Genomic DNA, 24,618 nt, shown 5'->3' with positions numbered 1-24,618 from the left:
GCTTTTAAACATTATGAATATACTGAGTATACTGTTGTATTCCTGTCCTGTCCACAGGATCATGTTGATCCAATATCTTAATGTGAAATTAATTATTATTATTATTATTTAGTTTAAATAGCAGCAGTGCTGTATAATACGTATTTATCCTATATATGATTTATTCCATTATGGTCATTATAACCATAACTGTTATTATTGCACACCTGTAAATTGGAAGTTCAGTGGTATTAAATGTATTTTATTTTGTGCTTTTCTAGCTCATTTTACCACTTTTGATTTGTTTTCAAGGGAAGAAGTTTCCCAGCCCTTTAGTAATGGCAACACTGGAAAGTCTAGTCAACATTGGATGCCATTTCTATGAAAAGGCGCTGACAGGAGTCAGCTATGGTTAACGCTGACAGGAGCTTACTGTAACTGTTGCCTATTTCTCCCTTGTAATGACATGGGTTGTGGCAGTCTTCACAGGCTGGCAGGAGCCTTTGTTGTTACTGTATCTGCATAAGTTAAAGCAAATGTTTTCTTTGGAATTTGGATCATTGTCCTACACGATCATGCTGTGTAGTGTGCCAGTTCAGAAGATCTGACTGTTTCATTTATGACTGTTTTTTTTACTTTAACACTTAAACTCTACTTTAACACTTTAAGACTTAGGAAAGTCTTTTCCCACTGTAAGCTAGTGGTGATTGATATACTTGGACCCAAGTATCTAGGATAGATGTGAGAGAAGCTTAATTTATACAGTAGCTTCATGATCTGGGGGGTATGGCATTGCTTCAAACTCCTGGTGGAAGTATAGATTTATTTTTTTTCCCACCTTTGTTACTGTAGTTTTGCTATTAACGTATACAACTTCTCTTTCTTTTACATGTTCATTAGGACCTTTGTCATACTGTGGAAAAACTGGGCAACACTCTGGCCTCTCTCTCAGCATGTGCCCGAAAGGTAGCCAACAAAGAAAAAACTGCTCAGGAAGTTACAGTGTTACAGCAAAACTATGAAAAGGTGCTAGAAAATGCTAAAGAGAAACAGATCTTACTGGAGACTCTCCTGGCTCGGTGGCAGAAGTGAGTAAGCTCCTATGTCTGTTATGATGGGTGCAGAGATCTTTCTACAGTCAGTCCATGATATGATGGGGAAGACATGAATTGATCACTATGTTGTGATTTTCTTAGGCAGGAGAAAGAGCTCTCTTCTTTCCTGGCCTGGCTGGAGGGGTGTGAAGCTGCAGCCAGGCCTTCAGAGCAGTATGTTTCTGCTGACAGAGTTAAGGTGGCAGGTGAACTGCAATCTCTGCAGGTATGTTTCATCTGAAAGATCATTCCCAAGATCATTCCCCTACATATCCTAGTTTGTTTCTGTATCATCTAAAGGATGTGCTTGCTCAATTGTCATCTGAAAAGTCACTTGATTCTGGACTTCGGAAATGTTTTAGGGAAATATTCCTATTTTTTTCTTGTTTTATCAAAAAAAAAAAAAAAGTCAGGAAAAAAAGTTGTTTGAAAATATAGAATGTCTGCTCAAGAAGAAAATATGTCCTGGCATATCCTATATATTTATCATTGGTCTGCTTGCCAGAGGATCTTTACTCTAGAGAAATTCCTTTATTAATCAATGTTACTTTCCTTTTCTCATATGAAGAATGTTGGTGTGACAGCAAAATATTCAGGGATGTAGAATTCACAAGTCTGATTTCCTTTTGCTTTTTTAAGTGCAAGATTTTCATCCTATTCTAACATATACATGTATTTTTCCTGGCATTTGTTTTTAGATTAACAGGGAGCAGTTGGACAGATGTAGCATCCTTTACACACTCCATGACACCAATCAATCCATAATTTGACTTTTAAATGAATGAAGGGAAGGAAAATTACTATTTTGTTTCTTTGTTTGGGCCAATATTTCCTCATAATTCTGATGCTGCACAGAAAATATGTTGCAAAATTTACTCTTGATTTTAGTAATTTTTATCAGACAGTAGAGCTATATGGAAAGGTCACACTTTGTCCTAAGAGAGAGAAAGGAAAACAGTTTTTGATGAATCCTTCTTGAAATACAGAGGCAGCTTTAGCTATCTGAGAGATATTGAATACCTTTGTGTCCTAATGGATCTCAGTTCCTCCAAGTATTTGGAGCTCATTCACTTGTTTCACAGTGGTTTTATTAGAAAGCCTTAGTTGATTTTTTTTTTTTTATGATTTATTGTTATTTGACATAATATGATGCCATATTTAATCTAAATTCTGCACATTCCATTGTTTTCTCAGGATTTGAGAGCAGATTTTGAGCCTCATGCTTCAGTCTATGCGAGCCTGTTACAGTTAAATGAGTCACTGTTCCCAACAGCTTCCAAAGAGTGTGTGAAAGCAATAAAAGATAAATTTAAAGAGCTGGATGAAAGGTGGAAAGCTTTACCACAAACTGTCGATAGAAGGTTTGTGCCTCAGAATGTTTTTTGTATGTTGAATGAGAGTAACCAATACCTCAGTTAGGAATCCCAGTCCTGAAACCTAGTTTTACAGTATTATCATTAGGAAAACAAAGATTTAAGGGTCACTTTGTACACTGTGCTCCTAGGAAAGGGATGTGGGGAATCCTACAGATTTATCATGTTGCCTTTTTGGGATAAACTCCCCTGTTTCTTTGATAGAAGATGTTTATTGCAAGGAGTATGGTGCCAGAAATGGAGATAGTATTTTGTTTCCTCAATTACATGTTCTCAAGTGACTTCCTAAATTACTTCCGGAATCTGTAATATCTGCTTTTCATTTCTTCAGTTATATGCTTTACCTTGTGAAAAGATGTCTTTTTAAACCCACCTTGGGCTTAATTGTTGGGCTACTGGCTAATATCAGACTCAGGAACATTGCCTCCTTTTCAAAACCATGTCATATGGTATTGTTTAGATTTCATTTGTTTTGGTGATGAATGTACATATTTTGCTATTTGTAAAATGTCTTAAATAATAGACCCTGGTCAATGACAATATTTTTTTTAGGTTCTTTATCAATACAATTATTTTACAATATAACAGGCTTCTTCATAAATTTTCATGTTGAAAATCACATAGAGAAATTTCAAAGGGAAGTCTTGCAATGGATGAATGGTGAGGCCTTTTTTAAAGCAAGGGTTTAGAAACTGAGGTCTGCTACATGCTGAATACTCCTCTAGACATGTTCTTTCTTTGAATTGTGTTCCTCTGACTCCAGCCCCACTTCAGCGAAAGTTGAACATTCAGCTACTCATCCTCTGCCTACATTTATAAGACATTTACCTCACATGCAGTGTTGCAGATAGGATAAACAGAACTTAAAGTTAGCTTCAATATCATTCTCTTTGTTGGGTCTGCCACTATGAAGAAAAGTTGAAGAAACCATACCTTGGTGGCTTGGGGGACTTCTAACAGTTGATATGAACAGGATGGTAGAATAAAGGAAGACCTGATTTATACTTTCAGGTAGTGCTTCCCAGTTAAGTAATCAGCACAGTAGTCATTGCTTTTGTAACATAGATCTACATTTCCTTCTTTCCTTCTACCTGGCAGTGATTTTAATTCTGTCCAGTCAGCTATGGTTTTGAATATGGGAAATGATTAATTTAGGTCAACTGCATTCATATTTACATTTGACATCCTATAGGATCAACCTCCTTCAATCTCTTGTTGCTGAGCATGGACAGTTTGATGAGCTCCTACTTAGTTTTTCAGATTGGATTAAGCAGTTTCTTGCTGAACTACAAGCCACTTCAGAGATAAACACAGCTGATCAAGTACTGGCTGCATCTCAAAATAAGGTAAACTTTTGGATGTAAAAAGTAAAGGCTGACATATTGTGCAGTGTATTCTGATAAATACTCATCTAAAACTAGCAGGAGGTCGTTTACTTGTGCTTGAAAATTAATACTCTGTTGCAGCCACATACACATTTCAATCATTTGACCAGCCTTAAACAAAACTGTAACACCAAACTGTTCTTACTAAAATCACCTCAATAGTACTTGTTTTAATCCTAAGTTTAATACTACAATGTTTTCTGAACTTCTGGTTGGAAAAGGAAACCCAGCTCTCATATTTTCTTTCTTTCCAATAGAACCACTTAATGGAAATTGAAAGTAAGAAGCAGCAATTCCGAAGTCTGAAGGAACATTTAGATAAATTATGTTCTTTCAGCTGTCCAGAGGACCAGCAGACATTGCAAGGAAAGACTGAAGATTGCTTTCAGATCTTCCAGGAGGCAAGTCAAATAACTAGCCAAAGACAAGAGGCTCTGGATCAGCTGCAGGTATTCCTGGGGCTCCATAGTGCTTCATCAGGAGTACTCCACCAGCTCAGGCAGACAGTGGAGAAAACTGGAAATATGGATAAAGCTAAGTCAGAGTTGTTGGAGAAGGAACTCCATGATGTTATTCAGTCTCTTAACAAATTGGAAACTGTTGCTGTCAGTTTGGATGGTTCACTTACTAAGGCCCAATATCATCTGAAACATGGGAATTCTGAGCAGAGGACTTCATGTAGGGCTGTGGTGGATAATCTGTGCTTAGAACTGGAGGCAGTTCAAAATCTGCTGGGAACAAAACAGAGTGAGGCAGAAGCACTTGCAACCTTGAGAAGATCCTTCATGGAACATAAAGAACAGCTGCTGAAGAGTATTGAAGATACTGAGGAAAAGGCTGACAAGGAGGGCCTACGAGAAGCAACGTTGCAAGCCCTCCAGCAAAGGTAAAAACAGTATAAATGTTTGAGATTGGCATCTCTTCATTTGCTTGCAGTCCCTAGATTTTTTTATGAGTTGGAGGCACATGCGAATTTTCTGCCTGGGTGTCTTATTACTTGCCATTTTGCAAGGCATGTGAATCCATATATCTATTTAGTCAAATTTTGGAAGTGAGATGTTTGGGTGGAGGGAAAACATGAGCAGAACTTTTAACATGTCTCTCAAACCTTTTATACTGAAAGAACAGAGAAGAAAGTCTTTGTCACAGAAAATTATTTTGTTCAAATGAAGCCAAACTCCCAACAGTTATCAGAAATACCATATAGCATAGGTTTCCCTTACATGAAAAGGAGGATAAGTAAATTTGTAACCTGACTTTTAACTTGCAGATTGAGGGTCTTTAACCAGTTGGATGAAGAATTGAGTTCTCACCAGCATGAACTCCAATGGCTCATGGACAAAGCAAAGCAAATAGCCCAAAAAGATATAACACTTGCTTCTGAAATCGACAAAGAGATTAACCACTTAGAATCTCTGTGGGAGGATACTGAGAAAGTTATAAATGAAAAGTAAGTAGATCTTACGTTTATCAGTGTAAGTGTATTATTAAATACAATACATATTTATATATTTATATATATAATGTAATATTGATATATTACATATATCAATGAAAGTTGATAAAGAAAGAAAGAAACTACAGAAATAAAGAATCTAATTAAACTTGTCTTAACATTTTCTTTGTTTTAGCTGCCTTTTCTTATATTTAAAGAAAACTTCTTCAAATGTTCTTTTTAAAATTTGTATATTAAAATTAAGTGCTAGATACATTTAATACTACATCATCCTCAGTGAATGATTTTTGTCTAAGGGCAGAAGCAGAACAGTTCCAAGCCTGACTAATACTTAAATGGAAAGATGCAGTTTGGTGATCCCCAAATTTGATTTGATTTACTGGCTGCTATTGTTCCTTTTTTCTTGATTGCAATGATACATATATTTGTAAATATCCATCCCTGTCTTATATCCCTTCTGCAAAAAAAAAACAACTGTACAACTACACGGATTACATTTTTGCTTGTATTTTTTTCCCAGCTGAATTCAGTCTATTTTTCTAGTGCATTTTTAGGAGATATATAAACTTGAACTAAGTCAATGAAATCAATGGTTTTGTTAAAAATATCTTTACCACTTCTTTTTCTTTAGCACTGCCACTAATTTGTATTTCATGTTGCATGTTGGTACAACCCATTTTTCTTATCTGTAGAAGTCCTTAATAATAGTAAACCAAGTAACTTCTGTACTGATGTGCCAAAAACTAGATAGCACCACTTTGGCAGTGAAGAACATGTATTATTAAAATAGCTGCCTCTGACAGATGCGTTATTGAGGGTAAATCAGTTGTGCAGTTGTCACATGCAGTAGGTGTATCTTTATACCTAAAACTGGAAAATACTCAGGTACCCTGATATGGTTTAAACCCAGCAGGCAGGCAAGAACCACCTAGACTCTCACTCACTCTCCCCAGATGGGATGGAGGAAATAATTGGAAAGGTAAATGTGCAAGAACTCATGGGTTGAGATACAGAGAGTTTACCAGGTAAAGCAAAAATCGGGTGTAGAAGAAATGCAAAGCAAGGAATCCATTAGCTACTTCTCATCAGCAGGCTGCCACTGGAACTCAGCAGTTCAGCCACTTCCAGGAGATTGGGGCTCACAACCTCTAATGGTTTCTTGGGAAGAAAAACACCATCACTCCAAACATCCCCCCTTCCTCCTTCTTTACCCCAGCTTTTTATTCCTGAACATGACACTGCGTGGTGTGGAATATTTCCCTGGCCAGCCCAGGCCAGCTGTCCTGGCTGTGTCCCCTCCCAGCTCCTGGTGCACCCCCCGCTTCCTGCTGGCAGTACACTGCAGACAGTACAAAGAGAAGAATATTCCTTGGCTGTGTGTGAGCACTGCCCTGCGGCAACTAAAACAGCAGTGTATTATCAGTATTATTCTCATCAAAAATCCCAAACATAACATTATATGTGTCTCTACAAAGAAAATTAACTTTGTCCCAGCCAAAACTATGACATACCTCATGGTTGCCTTCTAAAGTAAAAATATTTATTTTTATTAATTTATTTTACTGATTTATTTTTACTAATTTATTTTATTAATTTACTATTTTTAAAATATATATAAAAATATATTATAAATATATTTGTATATATTTATATATATATATATATATTTTTTTCCTGATTTATTTTGAACAGTTTTCTCTTTCATATAAGCACAATTTTAAACCCTCCTAAACATGACTATTTTTGGAGAGTGTTTTGGAACATTCAGAAAAGGTCCAGGTCTTAAAGCAATTGCATGTCTTTGCAGTGTCATATTTCCCAAATTCCTTTCATTGGTAAACACTATTCTACAATTAAATGTATCCAAGATCTCACCTCTCTTTCTTCAGCATAAACACCAAGAATAGATTGGATATATTCTTTCTTTCTGTCTATTGCCTGAACAGAAGTAGGCTTTTCTAGAAAGGGGAAAAACAAAAATAAAAACAAAACAAAACAAAACAAAAACACCTTTCTTAGCATCAGGTTATTTATTTATATTTATAACTATTTATAGTTATATTATCAATACAATGATACAATGGCAGGTGAGTTGAATATAATGTTTTAAACACAAAGGGTTGCATCTGATAATTGGAGAACAGAATAGTTAGACTTATCTTGCAACAGCTTTAGCTGTTACTTCTGCTTCTTATCCAAAAAATACTCCATGTTAAAGGAAGAGGTTAAAAAATTAATTGCAATTCTCAACATTATTACAATGTGGTTTCTTGTTAGTAAGATGCTAAACTTAGGAAGTGAGAAACTTGAATTCCAGTTTTAGTGTTTCTTTTGCTCAAGTCTTTTGCTTTACAATATGATATGGATGAGGTGGTGACTGATATACTGCCTCTTCAGTGAGGTGCTTGGTGATGTATGGAGCCCCGGTGATTTGTGAAAGCTAAATATATTTCCTTGACTGCCCAAAATATGTTTAGGACTGCATTCTGATTCCTTCATGCTGAATTGTTATACTACATTCACTTTCCATCATAAACATAAACGTGAATTACACTAACACAGACTTTTACCATTACAGAAAGGAGCAGTCCTGTATTCTTATTGATCTGATGAAAGAATATCAGAGCTTGAGGTCAACAGTAATGAAAGTCATAGACAGTGCTGACAGTGCTTCCGTGATCAAATCTATTTGGAAGGATCATGAAGATGTCAAGAGAACTTTATTGAAGGTAATTACATATATTTTCATTTGAGGGATTTAAATGATCTTTGATTTCATCAGGATTTTCTGTTTGACATGTGCCATTAGGCTGTCTTTCAAGTTCCTTGAATTTACTGTCGAATCTTGACACACTGACATTCAAGATTTAAGTTCTTCTGATTCTGGTGAGGAAAGAACATAGTCCTTTCTTCCTTTTTTTTTTTTTTTTTAGATTTAGGATCTAATGAATAAATTTTCAAATGAATAATACACGTATACACCACTGGCCTAGAGATGAGTGCCCGAAAAAATGGGTTATTTTTTTTTTCTTTGAGTCTTCATTAAACAAGCAAATATTTATGTCCACAGCATGAAGCAGCCAAGAACAACCTGAGTGATAAACAAAAAGATCTGGATACTTTCACCAATAAAGGAAAACATTTGTTAGCAGAATTGAAAAGAATTCATAACTGCGACTGCACTGTGGTGAAAACAGATATGAACTCTATGGTGGACAAATGGCTAGATGTAAGAATCTGGTGTTTTTACACAAAATACAGTTTTTAATTGAGCAAAGGTTAAAGTACTAGTATGTCCTTAGAATATGCAGTTTTTTGTAAAGTTTACTCTAAAATATATGATATTTAATATGATATCATAGGGATAGTGCACAGCAATGACATTCATTTGCTACACTTAAAAAATCTTATAACAATGTATGAATGTAACTGTTATAGACCTACTCAAAATATAAATTTGAATTGGATTCTTGCCTAATGTGTGCCAGTATTACTTCATGACTGTAAGTTTTACTAAATAAATAAAGCAGTAAATTATATTATATTAAGTTACACCATTAAAGATGTGAATACATTGGGAGAGACATTATAGCGGAGAAACATAATATAGAAACTAGTATTTTTTAATTTTCATATTTATACTGCTTTGATAGCAAATTCTTTTATCACATAAGAAAGGTAAATGTAGCTGTTTTTAATAACAAATTTTATTTGAACCTGAAATGATTTCCCAGTAAAAACAAACAAACAAACAGAACACATACAGCTTTTTAGAAATAGTAACATATGATTTTTGTTTATTTTATCATCTAGGAAACTAAATTCAAATTAGATTTTAGAACTTTGGCATAACTCTAAGAGGATAATTATTTTGCGAAGGCTAATTATTTGCCTTAAAATTGGCTTCAAAATCTAAAAGGAATCTAAAAATAATTTTTGAATGTATTTATGTGTTCTCCTTTCTTAAAAGGTGTCAGAAAGGATTGAAGGCAACATAGACCAGCTGAGTGTAAGTGTGTCTTTATGGGATGACATCCTGAAAATTGGAAAAGAAATGGATGGATGGTGCAATAAATGTATTTCTCAACTGAATGAAGACATCGGCAACTTGAGTAACAGTCAGAGAATGGAGGTCATCCTGAAAGACTTCCAGGTGCTTACGCATAAATTGTTAATAAAAATGTTTTGGGCGAAAATCTCTAGTGATATAAGGCACATAGATAAACCTGCACTGCTTTAGACCACTGTGTCCCCTGCACAAGCAATGGTATCACAAATGCAGCGGCTAGCATAGACACTTCAGTCTAGTATTGAAGCTGTCTGCTTCTGACAGAAACAAGAATGGCACAGCGCTTACTCCATCTAAATGTCATAGTCATTTTGACTCTAGCAGTACGTGACCCTGTGTTCTTGCAAGGACAAAAATTTCAAAAATTTGGATATTGGACTGAGAGATGGTCCAGTAGAAGCTCATGGAAATTTTAGACATCACCTGCAGTTAAGCAATGAGCAACTTCTAAAATCTCAGCTCAAAAGATAGAGTCTCCAGCCACTATAGTAATAAAGTTATGGTGGACTGTAATGCAAATTTTAATGTCAGGTTATAACAAGTTCAGTAACATGCTCTCTTTCTTTTCTGAATAGTGTTAAACAGATTTCGGAATATAATCAGTGTTCAGGAAGCATTCTGCCACCACTGGTTTAAAATGTACAGCAGGTCAACCATAGAATGAGTTATATTCTACTTCATTTGAAATAACTAATGTCCTTACAAAGATGTACAGTGTACATATACAAGTACAATAGAAGATGAAATGGTACTAATTCAGTATTTTGCTGAGGACAAACTCTATCTAATGTCTTTGTGACAACCATGACAGTCAAACCACCTAACTTCATTACTATTTAAACTTCTTTGGAGTAACAGCAGCCAACACCCAAACCACCTGACTCAAAGAGAGCCAGAACAACAGAAAGCATGAGGGCTGTGAATACATCTGCAGTCACAGAATGCATTGTTCATAATACTTTTTTGTACTGTCTTTTGCAAAGGAAATGCAGTTCACTGACACATTTCACATGGACAGAAAAATCTCATATATTGTTCATAACACTGGTCTCTTTCTCAATTAGCTCATATTAGCTAATATTATATGCTCCTAGAACATCCCCTTGAGGATTCTTCTAAAGCCACCTGAATTTCTACCATTCATGAATGGTGCTGAAGTTAAGCGTAGCTGTTTAATCCTGAAATCCGCAGTCCAATCATTTAACTGGAGTGGCCTTTGAATTTTTTGAATGAAAGTTTGGGTAACATGGCACAAACACTAATTTCTTACTTAGTACTTCAAAACTACAATTATACAGATTATATTTTTCTCTTTTATATTTCTGTTGCTTTTAAAATAAACAGAATATTTATTTATAATGTGGATATCTATGACTGCAATAAATATAAGGTCCTGACGTGTCAGTGTATATATAACAACATTTTTAATTCCATTTTGAGTGTGACTTTTAGTTCTGTCTATTTTTGTTCTGAGGTCTCATTTCCTTGTAATAAAAAACAGAGTACATCTATTATGCTCTGCATGCTACTTAGTGGAAGCTAACAACCACAGTAGATTTTTCCAGTCAAATAAACAATGACATTCCAATCTTTATTCAGCCACTTTTAGGAAACTAAAGCTGTTGTATTTTTAAATGCTAAAAATATGTCTGGTTATTTAAATGGAGGGAAAAAAATCTGATCCGATTCTAATAAAGGAAAAGAAATGGGAGAGCTTTAGAGAAGGAAACTAACAGAACTGTGCTTGCTGCTAGTTGCTAAACCTCATTATATTGTTCATTTTTCCGACTGATGGAGCATCCTTTCCAAGCTCTAAAACCTTCTTGTAGTTTGGTATGAAACTTTGACTACATCTCTTCTACAGTCTCAAGTCAAGGATAAAGAACAGAAGCTGGAGCAGCTCAGCTCTAAAATTTTAGAGCTCAAAGACGTGACTCATAGTCAAGAGCCTCCTGCAGATCTTCAGGTAAAATAAAGATACTGTTAATCACAGACTATGCTTAACTATAAGTGTTCTTTAGTAGTCTCAAATTAGTGTCCTGAACTGTTACTAGATAATGATAAAATAGGAGCACTGAAGATAAGCTCTTGAACTGTTGTTGTTGGTTAGTTTCACACTTTTTTTTATAATCTAGGAGAGATGCAAAAGCAAAAATATGAATATTTTTGAAGTTGGAATTCAAAAGGAAATTGATATGTGAGGTTATCTGTTTTCAACATGTCAGAAATTTTAAAAGATAGTCTGACTTCTGTGATTTCCACAGCAAGGAAGTATCTCAGTAGATAGTTATTTCAAGCACAGGTATCAGATTTTAACTGAATTTAATCTAACATTCAGGTCTTGTCCACATTTTGCACTGACTGTAAACATAAGCCTAAATTACTAATCAGATACTGATCAAGAACCCTATATTATCAAGATGCGCAAGCTATGTAGTAATGCTTATGTTCTCAGAAATTGTTTCCTTTATGTGAGAGAATAAAACATCGTGTTTAATTTATTATGAAATTAAATTTATTAAATTTATTTTATAATAAGTTTAATATCTATTCACTTAAAGTGTAAAACCTAGAGCATATTATGTTGCAGTATATCCCTACTGACCAACAGACACCTATTTCCAAATACTGAATATGATAAACATGATAAAAATGTACACCATATCCACAGTAAAACTGTGGTAGATATTGTCCTGTCATAAGTTGTTTGATTTAACTTTTATTAGTAAAATGTGTACAACTAGCATCTACTATAATTTCATATAATGCTGTGATTAAACATTTTTTTGTGTGTGTTTTCTTCAATCTGCTTTACAGTGGGATTCTCAGTACTCTTACTTCTCACCCATATCACCAATATTTATTGTATAGAGCTAGTAGTAATTAGGTGATGTTGTATATATATATATATATGGCAAACAATTAAATATAATATATAATAGTAAAATAAAATTAGAAATAAATAGAAATAGAAATAATAGAAATTAGAAATAGAAATAGAAATGAAATAGAAATAGAAATAGAAATAGAAATAGAAATAGAAATAGAAATAGAAATAGAAATAGAAATAGAAATAGAAATAGAAATAGTAAAAGATCGGCTGTTTAATTTATCAGAAGTGGATAATAACATTTTGCATTCTAGCTTTCAAGAAGTTAGTATTCCTTCTTTGGATTACTGTATATCTAAGATTTGATCCTGAATGGCTGATATTTTTTTATTCATGAAAGCATACTTAGTCATGGAGCAAATTTTTAATGTGTATAACTTTCCTACCTTACATTTTTTCAATACATTTCCAGTTCTCATTATAAATGTTTTATTTAAGTATTTTTAAAGTTAACATTTTTCTTTTAGTTTATAGAATTAGATTTAAGGCAAAAGCTGGAACATGCCAAAGAAATGTCTGAGACGGCAAAAGAGACACTAAAAGATTTCAGTACTCAGAAGATGCAGTTACAGAATTTTATTGATCAGACAACAGACTGGTTAACAAAAGTGGAAGATACACTTTTAAGCTGTGCACATAACCTGGATTCTGAAGCTCTGAATAAAGTGAAGGTCAGTGTTGAAGAAAATGAATATATTTCTTTTTAATGCAGCAAACTTCTGTTTTTACTGTCACAGTTTTCGCTACCTAGGTACAACAACAGTTAAGTATTATACATCTCCTGCAGAGCTACTAGAATATCAGAAAATACTGATACTCTTCAAAAGTTGCACCAATGAATAGAGGTTCTAAAAAACTATTAACTTTATGCAAAACTTTCAGAAAATTATAATGAATAACATGGTCCTTGATGTGATGAGAACTGGTTATGTTTAAAAGTCCATTCAATTCCTTGTGGAGTAAGTTATGAACATATAACTCACCAAAAAGACTCTGGGCTGAACTGAATTTAACACAAGCTTCTACCTCAGAAATACTCTTCAGTCCTCATATATAACAATTCTTTTGTCTAGATGCTAGAGTTCTCTTGATTGCATACAATTATGTACATCATAACAGGACAAACAATATGGAAATCTTTTTTCATTGTGATCACATGTTAATGCTGATATACCAGCTAATTCAAATTTAATTTGGTTATAGGTATTCCTCTCTAGTCAAATGAAAACTCCATTTCATTCAGAAGTCCCAGTAAATACCAGTGTCATAGTGCATCTCACATGTAATTTCAGACTTTTCTGAAAACAATTATTGTAATTCAATATGTTTTGATTAAAAAAAAAAAAAAAAAAAAAAAAAAAAAGTTAAACAATAATAAACAGTAAATTTTGTATATATTTGCTGGATCTTTAGTTTCAAGAATTCATTTCACTTGGCAAGTTCAGGAAGCATGATCCAGATCTGCTTCTGGATTATACTAATAATCAGATATTATTATTATACTAATAATCAGATCCATACTTCTTCCCTTGATTGTGTCTAGACTTGCAATAGACCGCAGAATAAAGGAATATGTGGGAGGAGCAGAAATGCTTGAGAAAATACAGGGCTCTTTTGTTTATTTAAAAATGTCATATTTATGTTATAACTTCATTTTCAGGAAACACAAAAAGACCTACAGCTTCAGCAGGGCAGCATTGATTCAGCGCGTGAGAACCTCAATAGACTGTGTCGCAAGTACCATTCTGTAGAGCTGGAAACTCTTGGTGGCACTGTCACTTCATTAATAAAGAAATATGAGGCTGTGATTCAGCTCTGTTCCAGAACACAGGCCAGCTTGCAAGAGTCCTTGGAAAAACATTTCCTCTGTGAGTTTTCAGGCTTGTTAATATGAACCGTTAGCCCACAGCCATGAATCATTCTGGAGGCTGCCAGAGTTTCCAGTGATGTCACTTGCAATTACAACTTTATTTTTGTATGGAGCCTTTCAGAAAGTTAGCAAATGGTCATTTACCATCTGCTATGAAACAATGCATTTTGCAAAAACAGAATTCAAATTTAGACATGTAAAATACGTAAATGGCAACTCACCTTTCTTCAACTTCTATGTTACTGCCTCATATTCTCACAGATTCTTCCTTAGTATACATCTCTAATGCATAAATACACTTTGTGTATTTGTTATTCAGAGAAGTATTTAACCATATGGAAATCTTTATAACGAAAAAGTACTCATTTGGAGTAGTTCCTGGTTTCTCTGGTAAATAACTGGAGAGAAGTATGCATTTTTTAATCTTAGATGTTAAGCTAGATGTTTATCTAACATCAAATTGGGATACATAGTAGCCTGGAAGTGTCTGTCTTTCCATTGACTATAAAGGGGAACCTAGTATGACTCTTGAAATTTGGATGTTTGCTTGTAAACATCTGACTTTTGGGGAAATGAATCTCATCACCCAGTGTCAATAAAAACAGTGAGGTTAATCCTGTTAACTATTGGTTCCTGAACACATGGTTCCTGAAGGATAAAGGATAAATAAGTGTGGCAGACAGCTACACAGTATTGTGCTTAATGCTGCTTCTTAAATATATATATATATATATATATTCTCTTCTCTATATATATTTTTTTTATCAAATAAGATTCTATGCAAGAATTCCAGGAATGGTTTTCTGATGTGAAGGCTGCAGTAAAAGCATCATCTGACAGGTCTGGAGACAGCAAAGCTATAGAGGCAAAGCTACATGATTTGCAGGTATAGTAAATAAATAAATAAATAAAATAGTAATTGACAGTACAACTACATGTATCAAATTATATCTCTAAAATAATTTGTAGAACCTATCATGCATACGATTTTGTTTCCAATAAGGCAATGTAAGACTAGTTCAACAAAGCTACTTGTACTGTAAAGGAAATAAAATTTACATTCACTGTTCTGAAATATCAGAGTTTACTTTCTGGAAGATTGAGAGGTTGATGTATCTGAACTTTTTATTTCTTTTCTGATTTTTAATCCCTTTCCCTCCCCGTCCCTTCCCATTTTACGGTTAGTCAGTCCTTCAGATTTACATAGATGTATCAAATCTTGTCTATTGCTGGGACAGAGCACAAACAGAGCAGACAGCTAGTGCAAGCAACCATAATTACTGAAATGTCTAACATCTTTCGGACATCACTAAACTATCCAGAGAAAAACAGGGCTGTCTTGGGGACAGATAGGAAAATCAAGCTCTGTGAATTATAGCATCACTTATAAATTTATTTGAACTATCCATTGGATTTTGTTCAATTTCTTGACATGGTTCTCATCTTCTAACATAAATATTGCTTATCTTTATCAAATCTTACATGTTTAAACTGTATTCTTTCATCACACAGGTTGTGATGGATTCTATTATTGAGGGACGAAACAAGTTAGATGCTGCATGCAAGGAAGGAGAAAGTTTGTATTCTTGCTTACCCAAACCAGTTGTGATCCATATTCAGGAGCAAATAGCAAAGTCTAATGAGAACTTCCATGAATTCTTCAAACAGTGTCTAAATGATAAGCAGGCCCTGGAAGCTTGTGCCTCACACCTGGGAAGGTAAGTTGAAAATAGACTGCATGAAATGTTCAGACTGGAAGTACAGGACACAATTTGAAATGATTTCCAGTTACTCTAGTCCTGTTTGCTCTTTTTCTTTGGAAATATTTAAGACAAAATGAGGTTCTCTTCTAAAATCTACTACTACTACTACTACTAATAATATTAATAATTAATAATAATAATAATAATACAGCAGGTCCAGCTCTGAGAGTATTAGCTTAAGTGTCAGGATCATATATGTGGAAGAACCGTGTAGCTCTTGTGATCCCAGATCAGAAGTTGGGGTCTCAGTAATTCAAATGCACTTTCCTGGGAGGAAAAGGTATGATGAATTTTCAAGTTCTGCCCCGGCATTTGAAGATAGTATGTGCTTTCTGAACATCTGGCACCTGTCCTGTCCTATTCCAGATTTACATATTTCCTAAAGAGATAGTAAGAAAACACTCTTAAATTAACACCTTGGAATTTGGGGAAATCAAATGCTTTTAGGTATAATTAGATTCCAAACTGTTGCTAATTGAAAGCAAATTTGGTGTGTCAATAATGATAAAAGAGCAAGGTGGGTTGGTGTGCCTTCATGTAAGTAAAAAGCTTGCAAACATAGGAACTTAGAGCCTGTTTTGTTGAGTTCTGAACACTCCAGATTCCACTTATGTTCTGTCAGACAAATTAAAAGCACAACACTCCAGGTATTGTATGTATCAATAATGAGTAAAAATCAATTTCTACCCATTTTTTTTCCTCTTAAAAATATCATTATGAGGATTTGGGGATTTAGAAGAAAAACATTTCTTGTGCTCTGTCTTTATTGAGTCTAGTAATAAATAAAAGCACTACCACTTTAAATTTTGAGGGCTTCTTTTCTGACTGTAGTTCCCATGATTTTGCTGAACATTTTTAGAGAGTTGCTGAATATTTTTAGATTAGTAGTCACCGTGGAATTATGTTTTGTGTACAACTCCTATTTGCCAAGAATGAAACTTATACCTAGCTTTGTTTTCCTGGTCTTTTGGATATTGAAAGAACTGAGTTAATTTTAACTCAGTTAACTTTGCTAACTGTACTACACCTGAGAAATATTTTTAGGTAAATATTTATCTGTTCTGTAGTTTTGAAGATCACTACAAGAAACTCAGCCTGTGGTTACATGACATGGAAGAAAGAATAAGCACAGAAGCATTAGGAGAGAGCAAACAGCTTATTCCTGAGAAGAAAAAGGAGGTGCAGAAAGTGGAAAACTTCCTGGAAGAGTTACTGACTTCAAGGTAGTATGAAACACTTTTCCTAAAATACTCTCATTTTCCCCTCTGTTAAAGTAATACTGAAAGTGAACTGTTTGGGTAAAGTGTGTTTGTGAAAGACAGACAAAAGTGTTGCAATATACTCTAAAAATAGACTGAGTCCAAATATTCCCAGTTTTAAGGAAATTTGAACTTCAAGACAATACCAGAATTTGATGTAGACACATTTCTCATTAAGAAAAGTATATCTTAGTTCATTAATAAATGAAGCCTGAAAAATATCATTGATAGTAAAAGCAATAGTAAAAACATCATATATCATCATATCAATTTATAAAATTTTATTCTTTTTTCCGTCCTGCAACACCTAGATCTAACTGGGTTAGCAGATTCTATTTTCCTATAGAGTTGACTTTGTATAAAGAGACCAAATAACATTATTATTTTATTAAATAATATTAATTATTAATATTAATATTAAATAATATTAACATTATTTACTAATAAATTGGCTGATAAGTATTTCTAGATCTTAGACTCAGTGAGTGGATCGACATCCAGCCAAAGTAATGTGTTTTTTTTTGTTGTTTTTTTTTTTTACTACATTGTGGCTTTTCAATTTTTATTATCTTTATTATGTCAGTGAATATTGAACAGAAATAGTAGTCAGCTGTTCAAGGCTCACAGAATGCTAAAAAGAAATACAGTCACTATCTATCCTCTTGAGACTGTTGCAAGACATTTTGGTCTATACAAATTCCTTTTAATCACAGGATATCTGGAAGGGTTATCCAGTAGTAGATTAACTGAGGCTATATAAGGCCAGAGTTTTAACTCCTTTTACTGAGCCTTGTACTGAACCCCAGAGTTAGTGTCTAATGCTGGGCAAATGGCCTGACTTTTCCATCATGCATTCTTATATGTCAAAGGCTATAAACTCCTCAGAAGTTTTGGCAGGTACAAAAAGGTAGCAGTTCATGAAGAACTGGATGTCTGATAGCCAAAAAGAAAATAAGTTAGCTTTTAATTTAAATATGTAACACAAAGATTCCAGTGTGATAATTTGGAGTATCAAAATCTGCAAGAAATGGCACTATATACAAGTAATGATCTTAGTTGATACGTACTGCTAATATTTCCTTTCAGTCTCTCCCAGCTAGATTTTCTGTTAATTAGACATTAATATTTGTGGAGTAGATGATTATGTCAGCACCCTTCATGACTTCTCATAGTTGCTGTTACAATGTCATATGCTTTTTGAAACTGATTTTTCAGCCTCAATATTTTTCTTTCAGGGAATCGTTTGATAAGCTGTCCCAAATGGCACAGGCTTTAAATGAGGAAGGACATGGTGCAGGAAGGGAAGTGCGCCTGGCCTCTCAGCATCTCACTAATTATCAAAACATGGTCAAAACAGTCAAGGATAAGCTGAGAACATGTCAGCTTGCACTCCAGGAGCATCTGACTTTGGAGGAGGCATTGCAGAGCATGTGGTCATGGGTGAAAGAGGTTCAGGATAAACTGGCATCATCAGAGAGTACAGTCGGTAGCAAAGCCACACTAGAGAAACGACTGACACAAATTCAGGTAAAGATTAAAGTGGAGAGTATACATTGATTAACATTGTGTGAGGGCCACATCAATGGAAAAGAAATAATTTTATATTTTATTCTTCATACTGTTATTAAGGAGAGAAAATTTAATTTAAAGTGATCTTAACAAATTGGGAGATGCAGTGTGAGAAATAAGATAAAGTGTAATGAAGACAGAGGCAAGGTATTATGGTTAATGAAGAATAACCAACTATGAAAATGTGCATTCAGGTTTTAAAAAAATATATATCTTCCTAATGGAGGGGAAGTCTTGGAATCGTTCACATGGAGAGACTCTGTGACATATCTGTTAGAGTAGGTCTTCAAGAACAGGACAGATTAGGAAGGTTATCAGTGTAGATACCACTGTATGTTGCCGTCTTTCTGTGCAATGCTTAACCTATTCATTATCTACTGCAATGTGAGCAATATTTTAGGACCAATGCAGAGAAATACCTGTATGGCTTTTGGGAAAACTGTTGGGTTACTTGCACATATCAAGGTACAGACGCTAACAAAACCAGGTGCCTAAGAATTCATACATGGTTATCAAGGTTACCCTTGATGGTTATCAAGGGTAAATGGTGTCTTTTACTGGAAGAATTTCATCTCTCAAAGGATTTCACTTAATATTTTGATTCATTTTGCCTCACAGGAAATCCTCTTACTCAAAGGCGATGGTGAAGTTAAGTTGAACATGGCCATTGGCAAAGGAGAACAAGCACTTAGAAGCAGCAATGAGGAAGGACAAAAGGTGATACATACAGAGCTACAAACACTGAAGGATGTATGGAATGACATCATCAACACATCAGTGAATTGGCAGAGGTAAAACTAACTAGAAAACACAGGTCAAACCCTCATATCTTTGCTTATGACAAAAGAGGTACCTTACAACACACAAGAGACCATTCATTCACACCTGAGGGAAAAGCTACATACATCATCAGAAAGAATCAAAATTACCTGAAGAAATACATCCTTCTGTAAAAAAAAAATAAAATAAAAAAATAAAAAATAAAAAGCAGAGAGTTCACCTTCACCCTATCAGCTGAATCAAGTTTCATATGAGATGGTCACTTAAGAAGAAGTAGTAATCATCCAAATTCATTCAAATATTTATATACCTTTTCCTTACAAAACTCTAGGAGGATTCCTCAATTATCTTTCTCTTTTTTTCCTTGCCTTGCCTGAAAATGAAGCTAATTTATTCTTACCTTAACTTCAGTGGAAATTAAAAGTTTTTTGTTATTGCCTGTGTGAGAACTTTTTAATATATTTGAAGGACCCCAGCATCTCTTTCTGGGCCACTTTTATCCATGTTTCCTTTTCAATAAATTGCAGACTACTGCTCGTTTGTCTACATTTTTCATAGAAGATAATTTAAAATGGGCTGATGTCTTCCAGTATTTGAGAACTTATTAATTCTGAATAGAATATCACCATTTTCTACTTCATATAACAACCTTCTTAATACAGTCCAGAATTTATTTATTTTTTTCTTCATCAAATTCCATCTTTCTTTTCTTCTTTTAACAACATCTGACATTTAAATCCTGTTATCCATACTAGCTGCATGCCCTCCCTTGCTGCTTTCATCTACGGTTTTTATAAGCACTGCCTCTTTCAATAATGACTCTAGTCATTATTGGATAGAAATAGGCCCTTCTTCATGATCTTAATTCCTTAGCTCTCTAATGAAAACAAAGCTTTCTCTTCATTAGGGTATCTGAGTCTTAAATATCGGTTGTCAGTGAGCTATGGTATAAAATTGGAGTTCTTCAATGAGAAGCGATGCCACTTTCTTACATACGCCAAAATTGTAATACAATGCTATGTAGAAAATTATGGTGGGAACCCTTTAAGATTTCATTTTAATTTCATCCACTTTGTGTCATAAAATATTATTTATATTACTATAACATTACATTACAATATTACTATTACATTTTAAACAAAATCTTTACCACACACTCAGCTACTAAGTCCAGTGGAATCAGAATTACATTCCTCAAGCCAAGTCCCAGAAAGACCCGGAGATCTGTTAGAAGGAGCAATATATAACAGAAGGGTATATTTATTCTTAATGATAAAATGGACAATTTATAATTTATTCATTCTTTTAAAAAGTTACCAGGAGCTCTCTTAATTGTCAATAACCTAATAGGATGCTGTACATTTTATTACTGTGGTCATAAAGAGCTCCAATAATGCTCTATATTTTGATTTGCTAGACACTGAAATGTGCCTTTCTGAGACAGACAGATAGCTCATGTAACCTGTACTAGGGAATCAGTTGTATCAGGTTATATGTAGTAGCCTAAAGAACACAGAAATTCTAGAATAGCATGGATTAAGTTGACACAAAACTAAAACAAGATGAAGGAAAAAGTAAATACTAGATGTATTAAAGATGTCTGTATAATGTAAAACTTACGGTATATGCAAGCTCTTTTTTTTTAGACCTTTTGAGTGTTCTCATCTGTACTGTGTATGTTTCTTTTCATGTAAGCTGCCTAGAGTCTGTCATTAGCCAGTGGGATGAATACCTGGAAAGGAAAAACCAGCTGGAGCAGTGGTTAGAGAAATTGAATCACAAAGTGGAGCAGCCTTTAGAACCACAGATTGGTCTGAAGGAGAAGTTTGCTCAGCTGGACCACTTCCAAGCTATTGTTTCTGAGATAGAGGATCACTCTGGTGATTTACAGCAACTCATTGAAAAAGCTGCAGAACTGCATGAAAAAACTGAGGATGTTTTTTTTGGAGAAGCAGCTCGAGAAGAACTAAAAACACAGTTTAATGATATTGCAACAGTAGCCAAGGTAAGAAAAAAGCAAAGGTTTCCATTTCAAGTAAGTAAAATGTTTGGACATCTGTATAAAAGACTAACATTTTGATTTTAATAGTTTTATAGTGAATGAATGACTGATTGTGTTTGAATAGTTATGCCTTTTGTTATGGCTGAGTCCAGCAAAAGAGTTGGACATAATTTACTAGAATTCACTAGAACACAAAAGGTTGGGAATTGAAACTGGTATGGTTATGATTTTTTAGAAGTGAAGGGCATATATTTTACTCTAAGTTTCATATGTACAACAGTACTTCTGATATTCTTCCAGATTTATTTTCTACTTTCTATTTCTTCTGGCTGACACACCAGAAGGCTGTGCTGCCATTCAGTGAGACCTGGACAGGCAGTACAGATGGGCAGGAAGAAACCAAATGAGATTTAATAAGAGCAAGTGTGGAGTCCTGCACCTGGGAAGGAACAACCCGAAGTATCAGTACAGGTTGGGGGGCAACCTGCTGGAGAGGAGCTCTGAGGAGAAGGACCTGGGGTCCTGGTAGATGACAGGTTGACCATGAGCCAGCACTGTGCCCTGGTGGCCAAGAGTGCCAACGGGATCCTGAAGTGTATTAAAAGGAGTGTGGCCATCAGGGCAAGGGAGGTGATCCTCACCCTCTACTCTGCTCTGGTCAAGCCTCACCCGGAGTACTGTGTCCAGTACTAGGCTCTCCGGTACAAAAAAGACAGGGATCTCCTGGAAAGAGTCCAGCGGAGGGGCACAAAGGTGATATAGGGCTTGGAGCATCTTCCCTATGAGGAAAGGCTGAGAGACCTGGGTCTGTTCAGCCTGGAGAAGAGAAGACTGAGAGGGGATCTTATCAATGTATATAAATACCTGAAGTGCGGGAGGGAGACAGAGGGATTTGACCAACCTCTTCTCAGTGGTTTGTGGGGACAGGACAATGGGTAATGGCCACAAGATGACACACAGGAAATTAAGCAGCAACGTGCAAAAACTTCTTCATGGTGAGGGTGATGGAGCACTGCAACAGGCTGCCCAGGGAGGTTGTGGAGTCTCCTTCTCTGGAGTTATTTAAGGCCCATCTGGATGCCTACCTGGGCAGCCTGCTCTAAGGAAGCTGCTTTGGCAGGGGGGTTGGACCTGATGATATCTCGAGGTCCCTTCCAACCCCTACAGTTCTGTGATTCTGTGATTCTTTTTCTTTTATTCCTAGCACTCTCTCTCTCTCTTTTTTTTTTTTTTTTTTTTTCTAACTAACCTAGAAAGCAAAGAATCAAGTTCCTCCCCCCTAAGCAGAAAACAAAGAAAGAGAAATCTTGTTTTCAGAAAATTAAATGCACATATTTTGTGTTATTTCAAGCTATTGAGCAGTTGTAATACAGGTGTTCTGTTTGGTTTCTAAGAAAAAACAAGGAAACTCACAGAGATCTTCTTCCAATCCAGATTATGACAGTGACACTAGCTCTGAATTACAGTCTTCATCTTCTCAGCTGCTGGGAAAGTTTGCATCAGCAGTCTTGTGTTAAAAATAAAGTAAAATAAAATAAAGTAAAATAAAATAAAGTAAAATAAAATAAAATAAAATAAAATAAAATAAAATAAAATAAAATAAAATAAAATAAAATAAAATAAAATAAAAAGTATCATAAGTGAGCCAAGCAGTGTTCTGCTAAAATTGAGATGCATCAATAAATTTAATTTCTTAAGCAATTTTCCATGTCCCTCAAAAAATAAAGATCCTGTGGGTGGGTATAAAAATTGGTGCTTTTATTTTTCTTTCAACAAATATTAATTGTCTTAATTGACCCAGAATCTCCCAGCTGGGGTGACTGGTAATGGCTGTACATGACATTGTATGAAACAGACCAAATGTAAAAAAGAAATCATTACAGAGTTTGAAGAATTCTGAATGATGCTCAAGGTAATGGCAGAATATTCTTTAAATCCATCAAAAGCAGGATCTAGGGAATTGCTGGGACCACTTGCTGATCAAAGATCACTTGCTCCAAAGGACAATAAGGCTGTACCAGGAGCTCAGTGAATTTACGTTGTTCCTTTCTGCTGAAGACATTGAGGAGATTATAACACCTGATATTTTCTTCAGAGCATGCAGGCAAGAGGAGCTAGAGGAGGTTTCTGTATGGAAAGACCTAGACCAAGCAGTTAGATGCTAATAACTCCCCAAAGGCAGATGACATTCAACTGAGGTTTCTTGAGAAATGCTCAAACAGAAATTGCTGAAAAGCTGGCTAAGGGGGCCGCTCTGTCAGTGGAGCATCAGGCATCCTGTGTCACTGCCAGCTTCAAAGGAGGCCCTAGAGGGAACAACAGTCTCGTGAGTCTGGCTGATGTAATCAGAGGGCAGTAATCTATAATGAAAAACAGTATAATTGACAGTATTGGTTACATGCAGACTGCTGAAAAAGTCAGTATGGCATCCAGAAAGTATAACTAACAAACTAATATGCTGGAGCATGGTGAAGATATCAATAAGCACATTAAAATAAAGGAGGATGAAATGAATGTAATACAACTGGATTTTTCAAAAGCCTCTGACAAGGGTCCACACAAAGGATTAAGAACTTTCTAACATTCTTAAACAAATTACAAATGATAAGGAAGTATAAGGGAAATTGCCCACAAATTTTCCAGAATCGTGTGCTCTCCCTAGATAACATTGGAGAGAATAGTTAGTTAGATGAACCATTATACAGGCCCAGTAGAGCACTTCTCATCTGCTGAGCATATAGGGCAGGTATTTCTACTTTGCCCACATCAGAGCAGATACTGACATCCTACCAGCCTGCGGCCATGCTGTGTTTCTTGTGCCTGCATGAACTTCTCTGTTTGGTGGAGACTGGGGGCTGGGATATGTTGTAAATTCATCACTTGTAGGGTAACAGTGTCCAACAGCATCACAGGGCTGGCAGGCTGAGAAAAGAATTGATGCCGGGCAGAGAAGATGGGCCAAGTTTGGCTAGCTGATGTGCCAGATGAAGCTACTGCTCTTTTCTCTACTTGCTGTGATGGCAGAAATTGTTGATAACTTTGCAGTCTTTCCTTTGGGAGAGAACAGCACTGACTGCAATTGGTAAAAGTCACTGCCACCAGAAGAGAAACAGTTTCCCTCCACTCTCC

At 35.2% G+C, this 24,618-nt stretch overlaps 1 protein-coding gene across 18 annotated transcripts in view; it reads left to right on the top strand.

Moving 5' to 3' along the window:
- SYNE1 (spectrin repeat containing nuclear envelope protein 1) overlaps positions 1-24,618 on the top strand; it is a 307,251-nt gene that overhangs the window by 116,109 nt on the left and 166,524 nt on the right. For 17 of the 18 annotated variants that reach the window (XM_084515528.1, XM_084515529.1, XM_084515530.1 and 14 more), the window contains 18 exons: positions 880-1,067; positions 1,176-1,299; positions 2,268-2,434; positions 3,639-3,792; positions 4,089-4,717; positions 5,102-5,281; positions 7,866-8,016; positions 8,358-8,516; positions 9,258-9,440; positions 11,221-11,322; positions 12,714-12,917; positions 13,907-14,114; positions 14,890-15,002; positions 15,629-15,834; positions 16,947-17,102; positions 18,374-18,665; positions 19,326-19,498; positions 21,183-21,492. In XM_084515528.1, the coding sequence (XP_084371654.1) occupies positions 880-1,067; positions 1,176-1,299; positions 2,268-2,434; positions 3,639-3,792; positions 4,089-4,717; positions 5,102-5,281; positions 7,866-8,016; positions 8,358-8,516; positions 9,258-9,440; positions 11,221-11,322; positions 12,714-12,917; positions 13,907-14,114; positions 14,890-15,002; positions 15,629-15,834; positions 16,947-17,102; positions 18,374-18,665; positions 19,326-19,498; positions 21,183-21,492 (3,699 nt within the window). The remainder of the gene's footprint in view (positions 1-879; positions 1,068-1,175; positions 1,300-2,267; positions 2,435-3,638; positions 3,793-4,088; positions 4,718-5,101; positions 5,282-7,865; positions 8,017-8,357; positions 8,517-9,257; positions 9,441-11,220; positions 11,323-12,713; positions 12,918-13,906; positions 14,115-14,889; positions 15,003-15,628; positions 15,835-16,946; positions 17,103-18,373; positions 18,666-19,325; positions 19,499-21,182; positions 21,493-24,618) is intronic. The other variant, XM_084515521.1, reaches the window with a different exon arrangement.

Source organism: Aythya ferina (assembly GCF_964211825.1).
Source record: "Aythya ferina genome assembly, chromosome: 3".
Lineage (NCBI taxonomy): Eukaryota > Metazoa > Chordata > Aves > Anseriformes > Anatidae > Aythya > Aythya ferina.
Note: the sequence above shows the minus strand (reverse complement) of the source record. Positions and strands in the feature narration are given on the sequence as shown.